Source organism: Scyliorhinus canicula, chromosome 2 (assembly GCF_902713615.1).
Source record: "Scyliorhinus canicula chromosome 2, sScyCan1.1, whole genome shotgun sequence".
Lineage (NCBI taxonomy): Eukaryota > Metazoa > Chordata > Chondrichthyes > Carcharhiniformes > Scyliorhinidae > Scyliorhinus > Scyliorhinus canicula.
The window spans coordinates 144,784,760-144,798,360 of NC_052147.1; the positions used below are offsets into that span (position 1 = coordinate 144,784,760).

General features: G+C 49.7%; 1 protein-coding gene across 1 annotated transcript in view; it reads right to left on the reverse strand.

Annotated features, from left to right (window-relative positions):
- Positions 1–430: 430 nt before the first annotated feature.
- Positions 431–13,601, reverse strand: part of lrrc3 (leucine rich repeat containing 3) — a 31,120-nt gene continuing 17,949 nt past the window's right edge. Inside the window, exon 2 of the mRNA XM_038790369.1 lies at positions 431–1,490. Coding sequence (XP_038646297.1) covers positions 603–1,388 — 786 coding nt within the window. The 5' untranslated portion in view covers positions 1,389–1,490 and the 3' untranslated portion in view covers positions 431–602. The remainder of the gene's footprint in view (positions 1,491–13,601) is intronic.

Consider the following 13,601-nt stretch of genomic DNA (forward strand, 5'->3'; position numbering starts at 1 on the left):
TCTATTGTATAAATGTGTAGTCTCCCCACACCAATCTCGACTGTAGACAAACTTTCCCCTCCCTCCACTCCCTCTGACTGTGAACTGATCTCCTGCTCTCCCCCACCCCTCACCCCCTTGTCTGTAACCTCCCTCCCACACACAACACCCCCCCCCCCCACCAACGCCTGAGCGTGAACAGACCCCCCCCCCCCCACTCTCCTGACTGCAGACAGATCTCAGTTGGGCCCTCATCTCTCCCTGCCCTCTCACCCATCTACCCAGTCTCCACCCTGTTTAGAAACCTCATGCCCCCAGCCTTCCTGGGTTTTTGAGGCATTTCCCGTTTGTCCTACCAGTTTGACGTGGATTAGAGCCCGAGGCTTAGGAAGAAACCAAAATGTTTTATCATCTACCAAAGTCACTGCAGTCATTTGTTCTGACAGCTTTATTAGGAACCTCAACGCACAAAAAAAATCATAAAAAAAAGTCAAAGAGCATACAATCTCTAATTAGCAAACGAGGCACTTGTGGCCGAGCCAGGAGAGTTGCTGACTCATCCAGTATTTAAGGTTGAATAGGTGTCATACAACGGGGTTGGGGGGGGGGGGGCGCAATTCACCTCACAGTACAGTACTAATTGTGTCAAACTCCTTGGTGATCTGTGTGCTGGGGAGGGACTTAAGGTACTCGAGGTGTCGCCTGGCATCTTCCTGATTCTGTCGCACATAGTACACAATGTAGGAGATGACCATGGTAAACCAGCCGAACATGGTGATGAACATGGCGACGTCAGTTGTCTTCTGGTGGATGTTGCAGAAGTTGATACCTGAATCGAGGATCTGGATGAGTGGTTTGCCTGCGTACTCGTCCTGCACCGAAGAATGGCAGATGAAGTCGTTGACCGTCTCCGGGTCAAGGGTCAGCTCCTTGATGATCTGCTGCAACGTACATTCACAGTGCCACGGGTTGTTCGCAAGTCGAATCTTTGCTTTAATTTTACTGAAGACCTCTTTTGGCACACTCTGGATCTTATTGCTTGACAGATCAAGCATCTTGAGGCCCTCAGGGATTCCTTTGAATGCTCCAATATCTATGGACTCAATGGCATTTTTGGATAAATCCAGTTCCTTGAGTAGGTAGAGGTCCTTGAAGGCATTGTTGGGTATTTTGGTTATCCTATTGGAGTTGAGATGCAAGGACACGGTATCAGCTGGCAGATCCTTGGGGATTTCTTTCAGGTTCTTGCCAGCGCAGTGCACAAACTTCCCATTCTTATCGAAGCACTGGCAGCTTCTGGGGCACGAGGTGGTGGCCGCGTGCAGCAAAGAGAAGAGCAGCAGAAGACTACCCAAGGCCATGGACTGTGCAATCTCGAACCGGAGCCATGTCAAGCTGCGCTGCAACATGGTGAGAATGTCTCAGTGCCACCCATTAGAGGAGCTTGTCCATTGCAACAGCAGCCAGTTCACTCAAGGGTCAGCTTCAAGCAGCAGCATTCACTCTGTGGACTAAAGGAAAGCAATAGAATAGTGAGAAGAAATATTACCCTGATAGCCATTCCCGTTTTGCATCGAATGACAGCATATTTTTAGCACAGAAGCAGATAAACCGGCCTAGTCTAATGTTTAACCTCCGCATCAGCTTCCTCCCACCTTTATTCCTTTCCCAGTCTTGTATCTAACCTCCATTAAATGCATGCATGTTATTCATTCAGAGGTCTTGCGGCGCAGTGGGTAGCGGCCCTGACTCTGAGCCCTGGGTTCAAATCCCACCCCAGGACTTGAAGGTGCGTTCATTAACGCAGCCAAACAGCTCGAGTATCAGGCTGTAAATCCTTCCAAACATGTCAATGGCTGCTGATAGGAGCAGGAGAGACTGCTGGTCAGCCATGCTTGGTATGGAGTGGTGCTTCTCAAGCTATAAGCGACTGGCGTCCTGTTCCGTGGTTAAACTAGCTTAGTGCAATCACTAGGTGTGGGAACCACTTAATGTGGTTTTTGACTGCAGTAGATGCGATGGGCCGAAGGGCCTTTTTCTGTTCCGTAGACCTCTATGACCAGCCTATCTACAGCATCCTGCAATCTAAAGCTTTCCTCCTCGCTAATTACCACACTGCCAATTTTCATGTCATTTTAAAAGCTCCTGTAAACAATGCCAGCTCATTAATCCTCTCCTGTTGGCTAAAGTATGTGGAACGGGATTCTCTATTCCCCGACCCCGATTTTGTAATCGGGCAGAGAATCCCTTTTCACGGTGGAATCGGGGCGGCGCCTATTTTTAGATGCTCTGCCCCCTCCAAAATGGCGTCATCGAGGAGCACCCCGCACGCCATTCAGAGCGTTACCTGATGGCCCTCCCCCGATTCTCCGCGCCTGATGGGCCGAGTTCCCGACCGCATGGTTGATTCATGGACCGGGATTCTCCAGTCGCCAACGCGAAAATTGCGTCCGGCGATCGACTGGAGAATACCCGTTTCCAACCAAATCCGTCCCCTACAAAGCGCCCCCTCACAGAGTATGCTGCGTGCCATATTGATGGCCTCAGGCGATGCTCCGCCCCCAACTGGCTGAGTTCCAGACGGCGTGGGTCTCCCATGGTCTCACCCGTCAGGAACTCGGCGTGGCAGCTTCGCACTCAGTCCAACGCCGCCACAGTCGGGGGAGGTCCAATCCAGGGACAGGGGGAATTTGTCAGTGGCTGGGGGCACTGTTGGGGGTGGTTCGGGGCTCACGAGCCGGCCAAAAGGGGGGCACTGTTTCACATGCCGAGTCCGCCGCAGCCGGCGCCATGTGTTATGGTGCAGTCGCTGCAGGCCACCACCGTGCGCATGTGCGTCCATGGAACCGGCAATTCTCCGGGCTATATCGGCAGCTAGAGTTGGGTGCTCTACACTGCTGGCATGCTAACCCCCAGCCAAACAGAGGATTGGTGGACATTTTGTACCGAATGTTCGGCCCTAAAATGCCACTGATCCCATGCCAGCGTGAGGACATAGCCTCACAACCTGAAAATCCAGCCTATGGTCTCAGAAGTCGGGAACCCGGCGTGGTGGCTGCAGACTGTGTTCAGCACCGCCAACAGTGAGAGCTGCAGGCGCTGGTGGGGTGTGGCCTGGGAGTGGCAAGGGGGTGTCCAAGGGGTCACTATCTAGCAGGTCGGGTCCGCGCATGGTCAGCGCCATGTTGAATGGCGCGACCGCTGCAGGTCATTGCCGTGCACATGCGCGGCCATGGACTCAGCAGTTCTCCAGGCGTTTATATCGGGAAGGCCGTCTATTTTACGTAGCTCGACTGCTAGCCCCTAACCGGTCAGAGGATGGGTGCTGGGGCCGTGCCAACTTTCCCCACATAAAAACGCCACAAATCCTCTGGACATAGCCCCAAAAGCGTAGAATCCAGCCCGTGATATTACTTTGAAACAAAACAAAAGGCAAAAGGCATTAAAGCCAACAAGAATTGCATTTATATAGTGCTCTTAATTTAGTAAAACGCTCCCAAGCTGCTTCATTATTAAGTTTGATGCTGCACCACATCATAGAAGAGGTAACCAAAAGCTTGGTCCAAGGGGAAGGTTTTATTGAGCAAGAGGGAGGTAGAGAGGTTTAGGGATTGAATTCCAGGGAAAAAAATCCTTCCTCTTGCAATTCGAATGCTGCCTAAGCTAAATTACCTAGGAGAATAAAACACGTCAGCAGTGAGTTACACACTGATGATTCAATCTTAAAAACCAATAGAGTAAAACTCAAGAGATTTATGAGCGTCAGCAGAATTTAGATCAAATTACTGACTTAAAATTACTGCTCAGCCTTTCTCATCCTTCACAGTGCCACATCAGAGCTTAAAATACATTTTTCTTGGCTGTAAATTGCATCAACTCCATGGAAATTCCCTCAACTGTTGTTTTGTGTTACATATGTTCAAGTCCTAAAGGTTATATTACCTGCGTTATGCCAAAGGAATAATGGGCACAATGTACCGGCCACGTTGCACCCAAAAAGCAGCGGGCGGCGGCGGAACGTGGCCAGTAAATGACAGGAGACCCTGCTCCCAGGATCTCCCCAGCTCGCCATGCCTTGCGAGATCTAGTGGGATCTCGCGAGAAGTCGCAATGGGAAGCCGCCCATTGTGGGAGCAGGATCACTTTTTGGCAAATCTGCATATTAGAGCGAGACAGCTAGTCCCTCAGTTCCCTGGGGCAACCGAGGTATTGGTATCTATCCCCTTTGCTTCGGAGACCTTGGGCAAGCACTGTTGAGTGCTGGTCTCCACAAACAGGGACCAAACAGAACGGCACTCGTGGGGGTCTCTCAGGGGATTGGAGGGCCAAGGTGCATACCCTCTGGGCAGGGTGGTACCCTGGCACTGCGGATGCCAGATGGGCACCTTGGCAGTACCATCCTGGCACCATGGCCATGCCACCTGGGTGCCAGCCTGGCACTGCTGAGGTGCCTGGGTGGCACTGCCAAGGTGTCATGCTGGCATTTATTGCATGGAGGTGAACGGGCAGGGGATGCCCTGCCTGAGTTTGTGTGTATGTGTGTGGGGCCGGGGGGTGGTGAGGAGGTGGCCCATTCAGAAGGCCATTCGGGCCATTGAGTCTGCACTGATCCTCTGAAAGGGCACCCTACCTAGGCCCGCACCTACGCCCTATCGCTGTAACCCACATAACCTATACATCTTTGGACAATAAAGGGCAGTTTAGCATGACCAATCCACCTAACCTGCACATCCTGAGATGTGGGAGGAAACTGGAGCACCCGGAGGAAACCCACCCACTCACAGGAAGAATGTGCAAACTCCACACAGTTACCCAAGGCTGGATCTGAATCTGGGTCCCTGACACTGTGAGGCAGCACTGCTAACTATTGTGTCACCCTTCCTTCCTGCCCACCCTTTATAAAAAAATGACCCACCCACTACTGCCTGCCTAGCCATGCCATGCATATGATGGGCAGCATATTATTGAGGACAATTGGCTTCTTAAGGAGGTCAATTGACCCACAGTTATTTATTTAAACATGATGGGCGGGCTGCCAATTTTGCTGTTTGCCCTCTTACAGTGTTGTAGGAGCGAGCATTTATTTATTTAGAGTTTGTCGGAAGCACCGGGTCAATCAAATTGGTTTTTAATATGCGAGAGCAGCTGCAGTCAATAACAGTCACCTAGATGTGTCGATGTTGAAACTTCCATCAAGGGCTTCTCTAATTAAACTTGGAATTCTGTTCTACGGGACATACTAAACCCAGGAAAGAGGAAGAAGCCTTCATTTTATTTCAGTGCAATTGAGCCGAGATGACGTCTACGTTTGATTTAGTCATTTCCTTTGAGGTAACAGAGAGTCAAAGCACATTGTTGGCAAAAAGACAAGAGGTTTAGCGTGGCCTGCATTTCCCTGAGTGTTATCGAAATCGATCCTTACAATGTGATTTGGTGCGCCATGGGTGAGGAAAATAATCAGTCACGGCAGCAACATTGCACTTTGAGACTGCGTTCAGCTTGTTTGCTATTGATTAGGCTGTAATTAGATATTAAGGAGATGTTAACACTGGATTGACTGAACAAAAGTATAGTCTAAGAGATGGGTTTTAAGCGACATCTTAGAAGCGAGATAGAGATGGAGGGAGCTGGAGGGGAGATTCTTGAGCTTATTATTTTGTAATTCAACTATATTGGTTGCAGCAATCCATTGTAATGGCAGCAATTTTGTATCAGTTATACCCGCAAGTAGCCAGTGAATCTGTTTTTGTGGCATTGGTTGGGATGCTGAATAGTCACGTGAGCCCCACGTGAAAAGGAAGACACAGTGGGCGGAATTTTCTGTCCCTTCCCACAGGTGGGATCCTCCAGTTCCACCAAGGGTGAGCCCTCCTTAAATAAATTTAGAGCACCCAATTGTTTTTTCCCAATTAAGGAGCAATTTAGTGTGGCCAATCCACCTACTCTCCACATCTTTGGGTTGCGGGGGTGAGACCCATGCAGACAGGGGGAGAATATGTAAAATCCAAACAGACAGTGACCCGGGGCCCAGATCAAACCTGGATCTTCAGCGTCATGAGGCAGCAGTGTTAACCACTGCGCCACCATGCCGCCCTTGGTGAATTTAGTTGATGTATAAATATTGGCCAGGACTCTGGAGAGAGCAGCCCTGTTCATTGTTAGAATAGTGCTACGGGGCCTTTTACATCGGCTTGAGAGGACTGATGACACCTTGATTTTATGTCTCATCTGAAAGATAGTACTCAGACAGTGATGTGCTCCTTCAGTACGGCACTGGAGTATAGTTCTAGATTCCGAGCTCAAGTGGGGTTTGAACTGCAAAATCTCTCAATTCAGAGGTAAGAGTGCTCTTACTGTTGGCTGACACCTATATAGTTGTCACTGCGCTGCCTTGGTAACACTGCACTGTCGCCTTTCAGTCCTGTCCCAATTTTAGACCCTCCTCCCCTCACAGTTTTATGACTCGGGAGTGATCTGAATAGCAAGCTGACGCACAAAATAATCTTCACACTCTGTAGAGATGTTGGACTTCAACAAACTTAAAAACACCGTGGCAGACCCAGAATCATATCAGCAAGAATTGGTAATATCTCGGATGCAGTGTGTGCTTTTCGCGCACATCTGCAACGAACAGAGACGTCCCAATTTTATTAAACAATAATGTAGGGAAATAATACTTCCAACCCATCAGCCTGGGTTACTCAGACTCAATTCTCAAAGGATTTTTAACCCACTATTATTTTCTAAAATGACACAGAATGTTATAATACTGAAACAGGCTATTCATTTCAAGTTGTGTATGTCCCCGTGTTTGTACTCAACACAACCCACCTTAATTTAACTCCCGTATCATTGTATCCTGGGAGGTGTTGTGGCGCAGTGCCTCTGAGCCACAAGCTCCAGCTTCGAGTCCCACCCCAGGACTTGGTGGCCAAAGAACGTGTATTCATAATGCAGCCAGTCAGGTTGAGTGTGTTAACTTACAAATGCTTCCAAGCACAGCAATGGCTGGCGGTAAGAGTGGGAGAGATTCCTGTCAGTCATGCTTGATATTGAGTGGCACCCCTGAAGCTATAAGCCCCTGGCGAAAGACTAGCGGCCTACTCTGGGAATTACCCTCTATGGAAACAGATGGAAGTCTACCTTAGTACGCCACTAGGTGCAGGAAGAGAACTGGAATTACTATATCCTCCTTTTTACTTTTCCCTTGTGTTTGTTTAAATGTGTCAATGTTATTCACCTCACCTACTCCATATAGTAGCAAGATCTACATTCTAACCACTATCTCGGTAACGATAAGTTCCTCTTAAAGTCATTATTGGATCTAATAGTAACAATCTTCATTATATGGCTCCTAGAAAAGTCCCGCCCAAGGATAGGAGGTTAGGGATGCTTCTAAACGATTGCAACATGCCCACGTGCTCCAAGGACAGTTGAAAGTTTGGTCCAAATTCTACCCAGTGGGTAGACTCTCTCACCCCTGCATCAGGGTCCAAATCATGCTCCACAAACGTGATCCAGGCTGGCATTTTCAGCGCATTCCTGAAGGAGTGCTGCAGTGTCGGAGCTGCCATCTTTCGGGTGAGGATTTTCAACCAAGTCAGTTCTCTCGGGTGAGCGTACATATTGCATTATTTCAAAGAAGGAACGGGGAAGTTCAGCTGATCGTTATGCCTCAAACAGCAAAAACAGACTTTCTGGTCTTTATTGTGTCACTGCTTGCGGGATCTTGCTGTGCTGTGCGTAAATTGGCTGCTGTGTTACCTTACAACCTTACTTCAGAAAATGCTTCATTGGCTGTCAAGTGCTGAGGTAATGAAAAGGGACTATAGATTTGCAAAGATTTTCTAAACATGACACCCTGGCTAATGGAATCCTCCGTCCGCACATTGGGAAATAGAGGGAGGAATATCCCAGTCCCATCACCAACAGGAAGCATGGCAGACAGGGGAACCTCATTTGGCGTGTTCCCAACATCGGTACAAACTGTCGGAATTCTGTTTCCGTGACTTTAACGGCAGGTTGAAAGTGAGGTCAAGCTTCCCAACAAACAATATCGGGATGCCATTGTGTGTGCATTAGCAAGTCAAGCATGCCTGGCAAAAGGCCACCTCACTCGAATCAAGCTCCCCTGTCAAACTAAGTTCCCCACCAGTTGGAAACAAAAAGATTCAGGCCTTAATTTATCAGCGCACGGGTTTCCCGGCAATGAGGAGTGCAGCCAAGGCTGGGAGTGGGTGGACATAAGGTGAAAGGGTGGATTTGAAGGAGAGCCAAAGGGAAAAGGAAGGGAGGCTGTCCAGATGCCCTTTGAATCCTCAATCCCATGAGGTAACAGCGGGGTGGACCTCCTGCTCACCCCCAGCCATCAGATTTTCTACTTTACTGGATGAATAATGAATGAGCCAGATAGTGTGAGATCGTACACGTGCAAGCAGCCCCCCCACCCCCACCACCACCACCCACTTCCCCGCCAGCCACAACCTTAGACTTCAGTGCAAAAGATTCTGTGCAGAGATTGGGGAGCTAGTTATTTTACATGGTGCCCCATAGTCATAAGCACATTCTCTTCACGTATAATAATAATAATCTTTATTAGTGTCACAAGTAGGCTTACATTTTTAAAAAATAAATTTAAAGTACCCAATTCATTTTTTACAATTCAGGGGCAATTTAGTGGGGCCAAACCACCTACCCTTCTTTGGGTTGTGGGGGCTAAACCCACGCAAACAGGGGGAGAATGTGCAAACTCCACACAGACAGTGATCCAGAGCCGGGATTGGACCTCGGTGCCGTGAGGCATCAATGCTAATCATTCACAACCGTGCTGTCCTGCAAGTAGGCTAACATTAACACTGCAATGAAGTTACTGTGAAAAGCCTCCAGTCGCCACACTCAAGCGCCTGTTCAGGTACACTGAGGGACAATGTCCAATTGTTCAAAATGTCCAATTCACCTAACAGCACGTCTTTCGGGACTTGTGGGAGGAAACCCACGCAGACATAGGGAGAATGGATAGACTCCGCACAGACAGTGACCCAGAGCCGGGATCGAACCTGGGACCCTGGTGCTGTGAAGCAACAATGCTAACCACTCTGCTACCGTGCCGCCATCATAAAGGTCACAGCTCATCTCCTAATGGTGAAGGATCACGTTAAAGCTCAATCAGGCTCGGCCGTGACACCGTTGACTTTCGTACAGCATAACCCGTGCTGACAGAAGATGAACGACCATGGATGAAGTTCCAGATGTGCCGAAAAGCTGCTGATGCTGGAACTCAATTGAGTATTTCATAGCTGAGACCAACAGAATGTTGTAGGGCAAGTTAAAGGAGTTGAGTTACAGAACAGATGTAACAGGCTCAAGGGGCTGAATGGCCTTCTGCTGTTTCTGTGACAGCTCATAGTGTGGCAAGGATCAGATACCTTCAAGAGTGGAGGAGATTTTTTTTTGGATGCAGAGACGTCAATGTGTTTTAAATTTGCTTCTTTGGGCTGTTACTTTGTGCAGTTTAAAAATAATAATCTGAAATATAAAAAAAAATTCCTAATTCAAAATGTGACAGAAATGGGGCTTGAAGTGATGCTGCAATTTATTGCGGCAGGCACTAGCAGGAGTACAGAGGGTACATTAACAGCACACTCTGAGCCACTTTTCTTCACAGAGGCACTGAATGAGCGCCAGTCTACAGTGAGCTGTGGACAGTTGCTTAGCAATCTCATAATGGACCCGATGCTCAGATTGGAAAAATTGAGGTTGTTTAGAACATAGAACATAGAACAGTACAGCACAGAACAGGCCCTTCGGCCCTCAATGTTGTGCCGAGCCATGATCACCCTACTCAAACCCACGTATCCACCCTATACCCGTAACCCAACAACCCCCCCCCCTTAACCTTACTTTTATTAGGACACTACGGGCAATTTAGCATGGCCAATCCACCTAACCCACACATCTTTGGACTGTGGGAGGAAACCGGAGTACCCGGAGGAAACCTACGCACACAGGGGGAGGACGTGCAGACTCCACACAGATAGTGACCCAGCCGGGAATCGAACCTGGGACCCTGGAGCTGTGAAGCATTTATGCTAACCACCATGCTACCCTGCTGCCCCTTAATGGGCTAAGACTAGTTAGTAAATTAGGAATTAAACTCACAGCTCACCATGTTGTGCACACTGTGAGACATATGCTGGACCACGACACTCAACAGGATACAAGAACACAGAGCTGATTTGAACTCCTGTTGCAACGTAACCTACATCCATCGCATCATATTCAGTCATAAAGACCGAGGAGCTATGTTTTGTTTGGATGCCCTTTCTAGTGCGGTGACTTCTGTGAAGGGAGCTCGAATCCAATTGATGCCCTCAGCATCTTGTGGTGATGCCCAGAAACCCGTTAACTTCAATGGGACTGCAGGAAGAGAGAGCATTTTACATTGGAAAGCAGCTCTGGTGCTGTCAGGACAGCCCAAAGCGCTTTCGAGCCAGTGAAGAGCTTTTGAAATGCAGCCACTGTTCCAATGCAGAAAAGATGGCAGCCAATTTGTGCACAGCAAAATCCCACATGTTAACGGCCAGAAATCTGGGCCGGGATTCTCCGAGCCTCCATGCCGAAATACCGCTCGGCGCGGGGGCGGAGAATGGGGCCTTAGACCCGCGATTGGGTCCGACGCCGGAGAATCGGCAGCAGTTGTGCGCGGCACCAGTCGGGGGTCTCCGCGGTCAACCGGCCGAGTTCCTGCCGGCATGGTTCACGTGCTTCCGGTGGGAGCTCGACGTCGTGGCTGCGGTGGCCGTCCTGGTGGGGAGGCAGGGGGATCAGTCTCCGGGGAGGGCCTCCACGACAGCCAGGCCTGCGATTGGGGGCCACCAATCAGCGGGTGCACATGATCTGGGGAAAGTCTACCTTCTTCCGTACCGGCCCGCTGTGTGGCTCCGCCATGTTGCACCGTGCATGTGCGGACCCGCGGCCTGCAGTGCAGGGTCGCGTACGGCAGTGCGGAGCACTCCGGTGCCGTGCTGGCTCCCTGTGGGCTACAGAATCTAAGGGCCAAGAAGTCCGTTGACGGGGGAGGTGGGGGCCTCGACGGGGTCCCCGATACGGGGGAACCACCAGTTTGTTCCAGGGAGAATCGATGGCGGGTTCCTGAGTTGGCACAGGGCGGGTGTTAGGAGGTTGAGGGACCTGTTTGTAGACGGGAAGTTTGCGAGCCTGGGTGAGTTAGAGGGGAAATACAGGCTCCCCCCCGGGGAACATTTTTAGGTATAAGCAAGTAAGGGCGTTTGTCAGGCGGCAGGTGGTGGGGTTCCCTCTGTTGCCCCCACGTGGGGTCCAGGACAGGGTGCTCTCGGGGGTGTGGGTTGGAGGGGGGAGGATTTCGGACAAGTGATGCAGGAGGTAGACGAGGCCTTGGTGGAGGAGCTGAAGGGTAAATGGGAAGAGGAGCTGGGTAAGGAGATTGAGGAGGGGATGTGGGCGGATGCTCTGGAAAGAGTGAACTCGTCCTCTTCTTGTGCGAGGCTTAGCCTCATACAGTTCAAGGTGCTACATAGGGCTCATATGACCGGGACGAGGATGAGTAGGTTCTTTGGGGGCGAAGACAGGTGTACTAGGTGCTCGGGGAGCCCAGCGAACCACGCCCATATGTTCTGGGCATGCCCAGCGCTGGGGGAATTTTGGAAGGGCGTAGCAAGGACGGTGTCGAGGGTGGTAGGATCCAGGGTCAAGCCAGGCTGGGGACTCGCAATTTTTGGGTTGCGGTGGAGCCGGTGTTCTGGCCTATGCATCCCGAGTAGCCCGGCGGAGGATTCTTCTTCAGTTGAAGGATGCGAGGCCCCCAAGCGTGGAGGCCTAGGTCAATGATATGGCGGGGCTCATCAAATTGGAGAGGGTGAAATTTGCCCTGAGGGGATCAGTACAGGGGTTTTTCAGGCAGTGGCAGCCTTTCCTGGATTTCCTGGCAGAAAGATAGGGAAAAAGGCCAGCAGCAGCAGCCCGGGGGGGGGGGGGGGGGGGGGGGGGGTCATTTAGGTGGGTTTGTTTGATGGGACGTGTACATATGTTCTTTGGTTATGACGGGTGTTAATCTCTCTCTTCTTTTTGTATTTACCGGGGGGGAGGGGAGGGGTTTGTTCTTTCTTGTTTTTATTAGCCTGTTAATATTATTTTCTGTTAATATTTTTGGTTATTGATATTTTGTGAAAATCTGAATAAAAATTATTTTTTTTAAAAAGAAGTCTGTTGACGCCGGCGTGAAACACTCCGATGTTTACGCCGGCATTAACACTTAGCCGTGTTTTTGGAGGATCCCGGCCCTGTTTTTCTTTTCCCCAGTGAGGTGGGTTGAGTGATAAAATCGTACTCCAGGACTTTTTAAACAGTGATGCTGAGAGATGAACAGAACGAGTCAAAGTTTACAGTGAGACACGCAATGTTGCTTAGCGATCTTACAATAGCTCATTCCCTGGTGTTAAGATTAACTAATTTGTGTGAAATGTATTCCCTTGATGGAGGCGTTAGCCATTTTGTCTTGAAGACCTGCTTTGGGGGGGGGGGGGGGGGGTGGCAACTGTGATAAGACTAGGGACAAATAGGAATTTCTGTCTCGTGTTCAGACTGTCATTACAGCTGTAATCTCATTTTGAACTGCACTTTGAAAAAAAAAAGCTAATTTTATCTGCGTTTCTTTTCCCATACCGCTGATTTAAACCACCGCCAATTTTGTTCTGGACTCTCCCCAGCAGAGGAAAGAGTTTCCCCTTTTCTCTACCCTATTAAAACCTTTAAACATCTTGAACATCTCAATCCCAAGAGCCCCTTCATCCTCTCTGCTCATGGAAAGGCAAGACCAGTCCTCATAATTTAACTCTTTTAACTCTGAAAGGTAGGTTTCAGCCTTGGTGAAATTCATGAGCCAAACATCAATGATCTCAATCAGATCCCGATGCCATTGCAAAGCGTTTGCACCTAGGCCAGTACCCAGTGCTGGAATCACCATGGAAACCTTGCGACGAGAAACCAGGAGGCATCCCAGAAGAAGCTGAGTCCTTTTCCCCAGTTGCGCAAAAGGTTTCACACTTCTGCACCCCCGCTCCCTGACTGCCTGAAGAACCACCCTCCCTGGTTCACTTACCCACTCCACCCACCCAGACTTACTTTACCATCGGTCCTGGCAACGAGCTCCTGCTGGAAGTGTTCTCCCTCGCTCCCTCATTTAACTCCAGATTTGGGAGGGGTCTAGCCTTGGAAGAGGTCAAAATGAGCTAAAATGGTCGGGAACTTACACTGATAAATTTGTTTAAGCCTAACACCCTACACCCTCCTTCCCCCATTTTAAACTCAGGACTATTAGCTTCAGGAAAAGATATTCAGGCTGATGCACCATCAATTGGACTTGAGTCATAGTGAAGTTCCAAACAACAGGCTTTAATACGCTAGATGTGTGCCCGGCAGTGGTCGTACAGAGAAAGGCCGACTGCCAGCCGGTACGAGTTCTTATACCCCGCCTTGTAGGCGGAGCTATCAACCTCTCAGCTAATCGGCGGGGAGTCGCATGACTAGCCACAGCCAATTGGCAGAGAGGCACATGACTTGCCTGGGCCAATGGGCAGCGAGAC